General features: G+C 42.5%; 1 protein-coding gene across 2 annotated transcripts in view; it reads right to left on the minus strand.

Annotated features, from left to right (window-relative positions):
* The window catches only part of LOC115119367 (insulin receptor-like), a 159,399-nt gene that overhangs the window by 21,278 nt on the left and 125,774 nt on the right, over positions 1-12,347 (minus strand). For both annotated transcript variants that reach the window (XM_065013752.1, XM_065013754.1), the window contains 6 exons: positions 7,041-7,239; positions 6,186-6,478; positions 4,280-4,419; positions 3,486-3,645; positions 3,259-3,358; positions 861-928 (listed from right to left, as the gene is read on the minus strand). In XM_065013752.1, coding sequence (XP_064869824.1) covers positions 861-928; positions 3,259-3,358; positions 3,486-3,645; positions 4,280-4,419; positions 6,186-6,478; positions 7,041-7,239 — 960 coding nt within the window. The remainder of the gene's footprint in view (positions 1-860; positions 929-3,258; positions 3,359-3,485; positions 3,646-4,279; positions 4,420-6,185; positions 6,479-7,040; positions 7,240-12,347) is intronic.

Raw genomic sequence — 12,347 nt, forward strand, 5'->3', positions numbered from 1 at the left:
ATATAAGCTCCCCGCCCACTCAGTCTGTCTTTTCAAACTTTCTGGTAGTTAGCCATGAGAGGAAAATTCCTGTTCAGAAAGTTAAAAAAAAAAAAAAAATGCATGCCGCCTATAGCGAGTGCCAAACACCGGCCGCGCATTCTGCTGCCGACAGCCTACATTTCTATGCAAAATGGCAAATGTTCAATATTTTGTTTATCAATTACATGATTGTGTTTCTATCTCCTACCTTGGTATAGGTTCAGATTAAATACACTATTATGTCACACTCCTATCGCACAGCAATACTGCAGCCTACCCATACCGTCATAGGTTACCGGTCTATTTTACTTATGAGCACGATTGGCTATTGAATGAGCGACAGATAAATAGTAGCCTAATATATGTTGTGTAGCAGAATAAACCAGCCATGTCAGAAGTGCTCTGCAATATGATTATGATTCAGGCCCATATAATAAAAAGTGAGTTATTATAATAAACAAACACCTTCATTTCCTCCTAAAATAACAATATTAGCTTGTAATACAGTTGCTCAACCACTAGAAGTTGGGCGTATGCACGGTCTGAGATGTACATGGGAGGTACGCAAACTCTCCCGTCAAGATCGACATTTGATAAATAACAACCTTTGGTGGGAAAACAGGTCGCACATCAGGCTTTACTTTTATATGCACTTTAGATAAACGAGGCCCCTTGACACTATAATCCACAAACGATCTAGTATTGTACTTCTCATAGCCAGCTAGTATGTGTCAGTGATTGTCTACTTACATGGAATACTAGTTTCAACATCAAAATAAAGTCAGATATGCTTTTATACAGGCTGAGAATATAGAAATCAGTTTATAATGTGTCCTTACTGTCAGCAGCACTGAGGTACTCTGGGTTAGAAGAGGTGTAGAGGGGTCCAGAGGGGCCCTGGGTTTGCCTTGGTGGGAAAAACAAGGAGGTAGAGTTAAGCGTTAAGGCATGAGGAGGTGGGGTACAGTGCATTTGGACAGTATTCAGACCCCTTTATTTTTCCCACATTGCTACGTTACAGCATAATTTAAAAAAATCAAAAATAAATAAATACAAATATTCTCAATCTACACACAATACCCCATAATGACAAAGGCACCCCCCCCCCAGAAAAATCATTTACATAAGTATTCAGACCCTTTGCTCAGTACTCTGTTGAAGCACCTTTGGCAGCGATTACAGCCTCCAGTCTTCTTGGGTTTGACACTACAAGCTTGGCACATCTGTATTTGGGGAGTTTCTCCCATTCTTCTCTGCAGATCCTCTCAAGCTCTGTCAGGTAGGATGGGGAGCGTCGCTGCACAGCTATTTTCAGGTCTCTCCAGAGATGATTGATCGGATTCAAGTCCGGGCTCTGGCTGGACCACTCAAGGACATTCAGAGACTTGTCCCAAAGCCACTCCTGCGTTGTCTTGGCTGTGCGATTAAGGTCGTTGTCCTGTTGGAAGGTGAACCTTGGTCCCAGTCTGAGGTCCTGAGAGCTCTGGAGCAGGTTTTCATCAAGGATCACTCTGTACTTTCCCCCTTTCATCTTTCCCTCGATCCTGATTAGTCTCCCAGTCCCTGCCGCTGAAATTACATCCCCCCCCTTCACCGAAGGGATAGTATTGGCCAGATGATGAGCGGTGCCTGGTTTCCTCCAGACATAACGATTGGCATTCAGGCCAAAGATTTCAATATTGGTTTCATCAGACAAGACAATCTTGTTTCTCATGGTCAGAGTCCTTCAGGTGCCTTTTGGCAGACTCCAAGCGGGCTGTCATGTGCCTTTTTAACTGAGGAGTGGCTTCTGTCTGTCCACTCTACCATAAAGGATTGGTGGAGTGCTGCAGAGATGATTGTCCTTCTGGAAGGTTCTCCACAGAGGAACTCTAGAGCTCTGTTAGAGTGACCATCGGGCTTTTGTTCACCTCACTGACCAAGGCCCTTCTCCCCTGATTGCTGTTTGGACAGGAAGCCAGCTCTACGAAGAGTCTTAGTGGTTCCAAACTTCTTCCATTTAAGAATGATGGAGGCCACTGTGTTCTTCGGTACCTTCAATGCTGCATACATTTTTTGCTACCCTTCCCCAGATCTGAGCATCGACACAATCCTCTCAGGACCCTACGGACAATTCCTTCGACCTCATGGCTTGGTTTTTGCTCTGACATGTACTGTCAACTGTGGGACCAGGTGTGTGCCTTTCTAAATCATGTCCAATCAATTGAATTTTCCACAGGTGGACGCCAATCAAGTTGTAGAAACATCTCAAGGATGATCAATGGAAACAAGATGCACCTGAGCTCAATTTCTTGTCTCATAGCAAAGGGTCTGAATACTTACGTAAATAAGGTATTTCTGTTTTTATATTTAATACATTTGCAAAAACAATTAAAAACCTGTTTTTACTTTGTCATTATGGGGTACTGTGTGTCCATTGATGAGGATTATTATTTTTATTTTTATTTTTTAGAATAAGGCTGTAACAAAACGTGAATAAAGTGAAGGGGCACGTCTAAGGGCTGTTCTTATGCACGATGCCACGCGGCATGCCTGGACACAGCCCGTAGCCGTGGTATGTTGTCCATGTACCACAAATCCCGGAGGTGCCTTATTGCTATTATAAACTGGTTGCCAAAGTAATTAGAAAATTAAACAAATGTTTTATCATACCCGTGGTATATGGTCTGATATACCATGGTCTGATATACCACGGCTTTCAGCCAATGAGCATTCAGGGTTCGAACCACCCAGTTTATAATTAATAGTATATCATGATTATAAATAACAAGAAACAACACAGAGAGATACCAAATCAATACCATAATAATCCTAAAGTTAATCCAGGTATCAGAAGTTGCAGAGTGTACACACTAGAGTAACATTATCATAATAACAGAGAGCGACCAATGACGAGCCTCGCTGGAAACACACCTGATTAAAATTTTTTATTGAATGTAGAACGCTTTTTTTTCTTATTTTTTTCTCGCAACGTATCGTCTGACTGTAAAAGTAAATCATAATAAATTAAGTACAATTTAGCCTGGTCGTGAAACAATATTACAAATCTAGACCACTAGTAGTGGAGCCATTTGTCTTAGTGCTGGGCTGGACCAAAAGCCTATAGTTACTGCCGGTGTATCAGGAGAGAAGCTGTGTGTAACACTCCTTGGTGAACATCTGAGGCTACACAGCTTCTTTCATACACAGTTGGGTTGGTTGAAGACAGACAGATTGTGGAGAAGCCATAAGACTTACTTCTTCCTGAACATGACGAATCCTCCCGCTGCCACCAGTATCAGTAGAACTATGAAGATGACTGGACCAATGATAATCAATAGGTTGGATGGGTCCACCCCTAAAAGGAAACACGTTGCCATGGAGTTTATGGCCAGGCTACTGCTAACGTAAAAAAACTCTATATTCAAATGATATTGGATTGATTTCACGGATTGGTCGAGCTGTCTGTGGCGTGTGTCTCTTACGGAGGTCCTGTACGTAGAAGTGTGTGGGGTCGGTCCAGGAGCCGTTTCCTGCCAGCGACGTGGCTCGGATCCTCACAGTGTAGTTCCCAGGGTGCACCACTCTCAGCCTGCAGCCCTCCGACTGCTGGTACATCTTCCTGGACACACAGTGGTGCAACTCCTAGAACGAACACACACACACATAGACACACACAGACACATACAGACAGACACAAGATGTTTAATTTATTTATATATATTTTTTAGGAGGAGAGTAGTTGGAGGGGGGAGAGAAGGGTTGGAAAAGCCCATTATATAGAAATGAAATGTGAACAAATGAAAGTAGGAAACACAATATTACACTAGGAACACATGGAGCTAATAGAGTAGGCCGTCTAAGCCAATCAGAGATGTGTTTTTAAAAACACTGCATTAAACAGCCAACAATAATAGAAAAATAAAAAACCTAATTTGAGAAAAACATGTTTGTTTGACCACCACCGGAGTTGTTGTTTTCAACATCAGTAATATCATCTGTACCCAGTGTGATGTTGCCACGGTAACTAAAACAGAGCGCTGATGCAACATGGCTATTGTTACATTAACGGTCCTATTTTAGAAATGAGAGCAGAGAGATGTGTTCAACGTATCTGAATTATACTAAGTGAGACTGCGGGCACAGCATAAGTCCAGTATTTTAAGTGTGTGCGTGTTTTCATGCCTGTGCGTGTTTTCATGCCTGTGCGTGTTTTCATGCCTGTGCGTGTTTTCATGCCTGTGCGTGTTTTCATGCCTGTGCGTGTTTGTCTGCTCACCTCTGTGTCTCCCAGTCTCTTGTAGTTGACTTCGTACAGGATGATCATTCCATTGGGAGCTTTAGGCTCCAGCCATTTGATTTGAACAGAGTACTCAGACACATCATAGCTGATGGGGCCCACGATGTCATCTGCTTTGTCTGTTGGCAGGATACACAAGGTTTAAAAATGGCCTCTGTTGACAGGATACACAAGGTTTAAAATGGCCTCTGTTGACAGGATACACAAGGTTTAAAAATGGCCTCTGTTGACAGGATACACAAGGTTTAAAATGGCCTCTGTTGACAGGATACACAAGGTTTAAAATGGCCTCTGTTGACAGGATTCACAAGGTTTAAAATGGCCTCTGTTGACAGGATTCACAAGGTTTAAAATGGCCTCTGTTGACAGGATTCACAAGGTTTAAAATGGCCTCTGTTGACAGGATTCACAAGGTTTAAAATGGCCTCTGTTGACAGGATTCACAAGGTTTAAAAATGGCCTCTGTTGACAGGATACACAAGGTTTAAAAAATGGCCTCTGTTGACAGGATACACAAGGTTTAAAAATGGCCTCTGTTGACAGGATTCACAAGGTTTAAAAAATGGCCTCTTTGGCTGTTAGCAGGATACACAAGTGTTAAAATGGCCTCTTTACTCTATCCCAATACCACAAACATCAACATCTCGGGTCTATAAATACTATGTAAAAGTAGACTAAAAGTATGATATGCACTTCTTGTTAAACTGCTTTTTTACTTCTGACATTGTTTTCTTAAGTGGTTGGTGTGCGGTGTGGACTGTGTGCAAGTGTAGTGTACTTAAGCAATAAGGCCCGAGGGGGTGTGGTATATGGCTGTCAGCCAATCAGCATTCAGGGTTCAAACCATAATAATAATAATGGCCAATATACCACAGCTAAGGGCTGTTCTTAAAGGGATACTTTGGGATTTTGGCATTGAGGCCCTTTATCTACTTCTCCAGAGTTAGATGAACTCGTGGATACCATTGTTATGTCTCTGTGCCAATGCTAACTAGCATTAGCGCAATGACTGGAAGTCTATGCTAGCAGATACCCATAGACCTCCAGTCATTGCGCTAACGCTAGTGAGCAATTGCGCTCACTAGTGAATGCAGAGACATACAAATGGTTTCCACGAGTTCCTTTGACTCTGGGGAAGTAAATAAAAGGTCTCATTGCCAAAATCCTGAAGTCTCCCTTTAAGGCATCAACATCCCTAGGTTCAGCTGGTGCCTAGCTGAGTGTGCTCGCATACTCCCTTAAAAGATCTTCGCTTGAAAAACGAGAGCAATAGTACTGTTTGTCCATCTTGAGATGCCGTAGCCCATATACACCGCATCAAAATAGTCAAAAATGAACCTAAGCTAACTCAAGATAACTGTCATTCATTTCAAGGAGACCATAGTCGTGCAATTCTACATCTAACTAAGATGATTGGTGCAGTATTTCTCAAGTACAAACATGTGAATGAAAACAATTTGTCTCTCGTTAAGTAACAACAAACAAAGGAAGAAGAAGAATCCCAACATCAGCTTGCCTTGAGACATGTGTTTTTGTTGCAGGAGCAGCTGAAAAACCCTTGCTGAACACCAAAACATATTAAAATGTGGTCAAAATATATGCACAAATGTTCCAAACGGTTTCGGATGGTAAGCACACGGAAGCCTTTACACATGAAGCGTTGTGCCTGGATACAGCCTATAGCCGTGGTATATTAGCCATAAACCACAAGTCCCCGAGGTATAAACTGGTTACCAACATAAATAGAACTGTAAACAAGTATTTTTTTTTGCGTCATACCTGTGGTATATTGTCTGATATACACACACGACTGAAATGCTGTTTCAGCCAATCAGCAGCCAGGAATCAAACTACCAGGTTTATAATGGTGTGTAGATAGCCTCACCCTCAGGCATGGTGCGAGCTGAGACGAAGGCTGCCATACTGCAGCGTGACGGGTTTGTGGGGTGGTTGCAGGCCAACACATCGATCTGGTACGAGGTGAAGTGTCGGAGGCCGGAGATGACCGTGGACTCCTTGGAGAACACTGTCAGCTGGATCTTAGTGCTCTCCGCACCATCCTCATCATCGTCTGGGCCGCTGGTGGAGTAACCTTCCGGCAGGGTGGGGGGCTTTGTCACGAACGCAGGCTGCGTCTCATTAGCTACACCCATGGCTGAGCGGCGCTGTCTGGTTGATCTGGGGGATAATCAAGCAATCAAATTCTATTGATTTAGTGTTAACTGTTTACAAAAACACTGTTAAAGTTACTGCTACTGAGCAGAGTGCTGACGAGACTTCATGCAGGCAACTTCTGAATGTTTACCACCAGGGGGAGGACTGGGGCTTTGATTAGAATTGAAGGGCATCCAATTCTGCTCTTTTTGCCACTAATTGGTCTTCTGACCAATCAGATCAGATATTTTGCCACTAATTGGTCTTCTGACCAATCAGATCAGATATTTTGCCAATAATTGGTCTTCTGACCAATCAGATCAGGTATTTTGCCAATAATTGGGCAAAAGATAAGAATTGTGCTGCCTGTGTAAATGCAGCATTAGGTTTTAAATGACAGGATGGAGACAGAGCTGATCTAAAACACCTATTTGGGGATTTGTGTGTAAATATATATATATATAAACTAATGTTCCAATTAGGATAATAAATACATTGATTAATTGACTGACTGATTGACTGACTGTGTGTTTTGGCTGGCTGGCTAGCTGGCTGATTGGCTGGCTGACGTAGTTGTCATACATACTTGAGCAGGAAGACCTCATTGTGGATGTAGTTCTCAAAGGTCTTGCGGTACTCTGAGTCCTCAGCCTCCTTCTTCAGTTGTTTCTCTGTTTTGGGACAGGCACAACAGCGGCCACCCTGACCCTCATCCTCAGTCTGGTTCCACTTAGCCTCTTCGTCACTGTCGACCTGGGTGGGCACCCGCGAAGGCAGCTTCATACCTAAACAGAGAGAGAGGGAGAGAGAGTTAAAGACAGAGAGAGATAGACACCTGTGATGACACCTGTGATGGCAAATTGATACCTGGATGGAGGGAGCGCGAGAGAGAGACAGAGTTAGACAGATCGACACCAGCTTCATACCTGGATGGAGGGAGCGCGAGAGAGAGACAGAGTTAGACAGATCGACACCAGCGATGGCAGCTTCATACCTGGAGGAAGAGGGGGAGGGAGTTTTCCCCTTTAGTTAACACCAGTGGTGTGTAGTGGAGTGTATACGTAGGTAACCCACTTATTTTTCAGTGGGCATTGCGATTACTCACTTTTTATTCCCCACTGATGCTGTGTCAAAGTAGTATAATGGAGGTATATACGCCGTATCAATTAATAAGGCTAATGGAACAGATCAGAATGTTTAGCTTAAAATGTCGGAACATATTATTTATTCGGTAGGCCTACACATGAATGTCCCAAAATGCAGTTTTTGGCGGGAAACACAGTTCTAACATGAGCACAGCACATGTGAGCAGTCTCATGGGAATATCCATTACAAATGTAGGAACGGGGAGATCTAAAGATGCAACAACTATCAAGGGTTGCTCGTATGACTAGGATAATGCCCTTGGCTGCTAGACAATGAAAGAAAAATGAACGTGAGGAACGCATAAAATAATTGTGGGATTAAAATATGGTGGGATTTTGTCTATTGGCTACATTGAGGAAAGGTAAGATATGCCTCATAATATGAAGTAAAACGTCCAGGTATCAAACAATTAAGGGACAAATCTAGATTCTAATGATAGGCCTAACCTTCTCAATTAAATGCCTATACCTACAGAATGCCTACCTGGCAGAATGCCTATACCTACAGAATGCCTACCTGGCAGAATGCCTATACCTACAGAATGCCTATACCTACAGAATGCCTATACCTACAGAATGCCTATACCTACAGAATCTACAGAATGCCTATACCTACAGAATGCCTATACCTACAGAATGCCTATACCTACAGAATCTACAGAATGCCTATACCTACAGAATGCCTATACCTACAGAATGCCTACCTGGCAGAATGCCTATACCTACAGAATGCCTATACCTACAGAATGCCTATACCTACAGAATGCCTATACCTACAGAATGCCTATACCTACAGAATGCCTACCTGGCAGAATGATATCATGATTATTTGCATCAATCCAGTGGGCATTTATTTTGAACTCTTCATGTGCTACAGAAACACTGCTAACCCAATGACAGTGCTAGATGTCTGCACACTTAAAGGGTAACTACAACAACAAAAAATCTATATTTCTTCTATTTTTTTCCAGACCTCAAAAGTGGTCCTCCTGATGTGGTTTAAGCATTATTTATAAACTTAGAACATACAATGTTGTTGTTTTAAGAGAGAGCAAAAAAATTAAAATAATAATAAATTGAAACAGATTTGTGAATTTCTGACTTAATTGACAGCCTCATTTGTCGGTTTCAATTGTAGGTTCTACTATTAGCTTACTTGCATAGTAGATCTTGGTTAGGCCTGACTGTGAAAGACCAATATAGGATTTATCATTATAGATCATTCACAGTTTAACGTCACTGTTTCTCATAGACTTTTTCACACTTTGCCTGGCGGGCCATATCGATTTTTGCAATATATGGATCTGTGCCATTTACTTTTAAATGGACTGTGTTTACAGCATGTGAGTAGAGGACCTTCTTTTGATATCAAAACGAGAAATGCATGAAGCCACCAGTGCACATTTGTTCATATTCTTTGCTAGTTAGTGAATGATTATTAGCCCCGTTATGACTACTTTCTAGTCAACAACGGGGGAGTGTTTGCTTCCTACAACAGCAAAACATGTGTACATTTCTAGCCTTCTTTGAAAAGTGAGTCAGGTAAAGAGATTTGTTTATCTCTTAAAGGGGCAGTGTTGTATTTTGAGACAGGCTTGAATAAGCTAAGTAGCCAATAGGCAGAGGGCAGCATAATATGTCTGATTCTCTGTAATAACGGTAAGGGATTAATAATATGTTTTATTTTGTAAAGTGGTTTCTTGCATCAAACACAAAACACATTTTCACCTCCATTTTCAGTGAAGGACAAGTGGATAAACAGGTGAATGTCAAGCATATTTTCTTCCCAAAGTCTCATGGAACGTGGTCCCGTGTGGCTCAGGTGGTAGAGCATTACGCTTGCAACGCCAGGGCTGTGGGTTCAATTCCCACCGTGGACCAATATATAAAAAAGGTATGAAAAAATATGAATAAGTTATGAAAATGTATGCACTCACTACTGTAAGTCCCTCTGGATAAATGACTGATATGTAAAATGTAGACCACATTTGCTCCTACTGTAGGCAAACCGTAACTTAAAGTGGTTACAGCCACCGTGTTCACAGTAAACAACTGCCAGAACTTTCACAATGTTCAAGTTTGCGCTCAGCAGACAGGAAATTTGCTCAGTGCTGAAAAACAAATAGAGGGAACATTGGTCAAGACTCCATCCTGTCAGTAACTGTCCTCCTCAGTGCCTCAGCTGGTTGATATAAAACAACCCTCACATGATCCCCTCCGGACTAGTGTTGTCTAGACTTTCTGCGTGAGTGCATGGGAGTTGGAGCTTGTGGAGCTTGTCTGTGTGACACAGAGTGGGTGGCTGCCACTTGTTAGTGCAAGGCCAAATCGACACACACACACACCCACCGACATTTCTGGCAGTAGTCCAACAGAATAAGTCGGGAAATATATTTGTATTATATCGTATTTTGTAAAAGCTCCCTTGTGAAATATACCTTGGTCTCCATGTTCTAATACATGATATATAAACAGGGCTGTGAATTGCCAGTGACCTCACGATACGATATTATCACCATACTTAGGTGCCGAGAGGATATTGCGATTCGCACGATTCTATATGTATTGCGATTCGATCCTGCCATTTGATTTGCGATCGGATGTTCCAAACATATTGCGCACCATGTCTGCTGCAGAGGGACAAGAGAGAAGCTATGGGAAAATGAGTGTTGATCAGTCATGGAAATAAAAGGGCTGAAAACATGATGGCTCACCATTTAAAAACAAGATGGCTGCTCTACTTGTTGGGGGCGGAGCCTTTGGCAGAGTTGATAAGGAGCAATCCAAGTATTATGGGTGTTTCTGCAGGCGGTCTTCAGCACAGGATTTCTCTCTACGCGGATGATGTCTTTGCTCTATCATATCCAACCCTGAGAAATCCCTCCCATTTTAGACACAATTACAAGGTACGGCAAGTTTTCAGGATATTACATTTACATTTACATTTAAGTCATTTAGCAGACGCTCTTATCCAGAGCGACTTACAAATTGGTGCATTCACCTTATGACCTCCAGTGGAACAGTAGTGCATCTAAATCTTTTCAGGGGGAGGGGGGGTGAGAGGGATATAAGATACATTTGAACAAGGAGGGGGGGTGAGAGGGATATAAGATACATTTGAACAAATCAACTGTTTGCCCTCTCAATCTTACACTCAACGGCTCAGTTAAGACACTCTGCCCGTTCCAATGTAAGACACAGGGGTTTCAATACCTTGGGATCGATGTTACACCAGATATGAATGGTCTTTTTAAGGAAAATTATCTCCCACTTCTGGATAGAATCAAGAATGATCTCCAGACCTGGATCTCCCTCCCATTCAGCTTAGTGGGAAGAATCAATACCTTGTATGAACATCCTCCCTAGGTTCAACTATTTATTTCAGATGCTCCCATGCTATCTCCAACTTTCCTTTCCAAACAACAACCAAAGCATCAGCAAATGTATATGGGGCAATAAAAAAACAGAGTGGAGACCTTGATCCTATCGAAACCTGAATCTACTAAGGGTGGCCTTGCCCTTCCCTGCCTTCAATTGTACTACTGGTCTACCCAAATCCACAACATGTTAACATGGATCACAAACAGACGAGACTCAATGTGGATTCAGATAGAGGCCCAAATCCTGTGGCTCATTGCCCCTAAGCTCAATTATATTCATTAATATCTTTAGTGAAGTGGGCAACATAGCCAAAACCTTTGTGATTTACAGCACCCTACTAGCATGGAAGGACTGTAGGAAATACCTTGGCATTTCCTCCCAGATATGATCTCACTCACCTATAGTATACAACCCAGACTAGCCAAAAGCCCTGAGGGATGCTTCTCACCTATAGTAGACAACCCAGACTAGCTAAAAGCCCTGAGGGATGCCACTCACCTATAGTATACAACCCAGACTAGCCAAAAGCCCTGAGGGATGCCACTCACCTATAGTATACAACCCAGACTAGCCAAAAGCCCTGAGGGATGCCACTCACCTATAGTATACAACCCAGACTAGCCAAAAGCCCTGAGGGATGCCACTCACCTATAGTAGACAACCCAGACTAGCCAAAAGCCCTGAGGGATGCTTCTCACCTATAGTAGACAACCCAGACTAGCCAAAAGCCCTGAGGGATGCCACTCACCTATAGTATACAACCCAGACTAGCCAAAAGCCCTGAGGGATGCCACTCTCCTATAGTATACAACCCAGACTTGCTAAGGAGGGATGCCAACTTTAATATCTGGCGTACACTAGGGATCAGGACCTTTTCAGACATGTTTCATCACAACACAACTATACTGAAATCCTTTCAAGTGCTTTTGTTTGTTGTTGTAATATCTTCAAATTAGACAGGTCATTTCCTCATTCACTTCCAAGGGGAGGTTTAGAGCTCAGCTGAATGAAGTTGAGACCCTTCTTGCTTCAGCACAATCCACAAAAGACTAAATCTCCTTTATCTCTAGACTCCTTTCTGAGAACGTGGGCTCCTCCTTTACTACGGTGAAAAGAATCTGGGAAAAGGATCTCTGTCTGACTATCAGTGAAGAGTTATGGGCGGATGTTTGCTACAAGGTATACTGCTCCTCTACTAATGTAAAAATAAAATAATCTTACAAATGTTTATACACATTTTATTACACCCCAGTGAGACTTTGGGGCGGCAGGGTAGCCTAGTGGTTAGAGCGTTGGACTAGTAACCGAAAGGTTGCAAGATCGAATCCCCAAGCTGACAAGGTAAAAATCTGATGTTCTGCCCCTGA

Source organism: Oncorhynchus nerka, linkage group LG9b, assembly GCF_034236695.1.
Source record: "Oncorhynchus nerka isolate Pitt River linkage group LG9b, Oner_Uvic_2.0, whole genome shotgun sequence".
NCBI lineage: Eukaryota > Metazoa > Chordata > Actinopteri > Salmoniformes > Salmonidae > Oncorhynchus > Oncorhynchus nerka.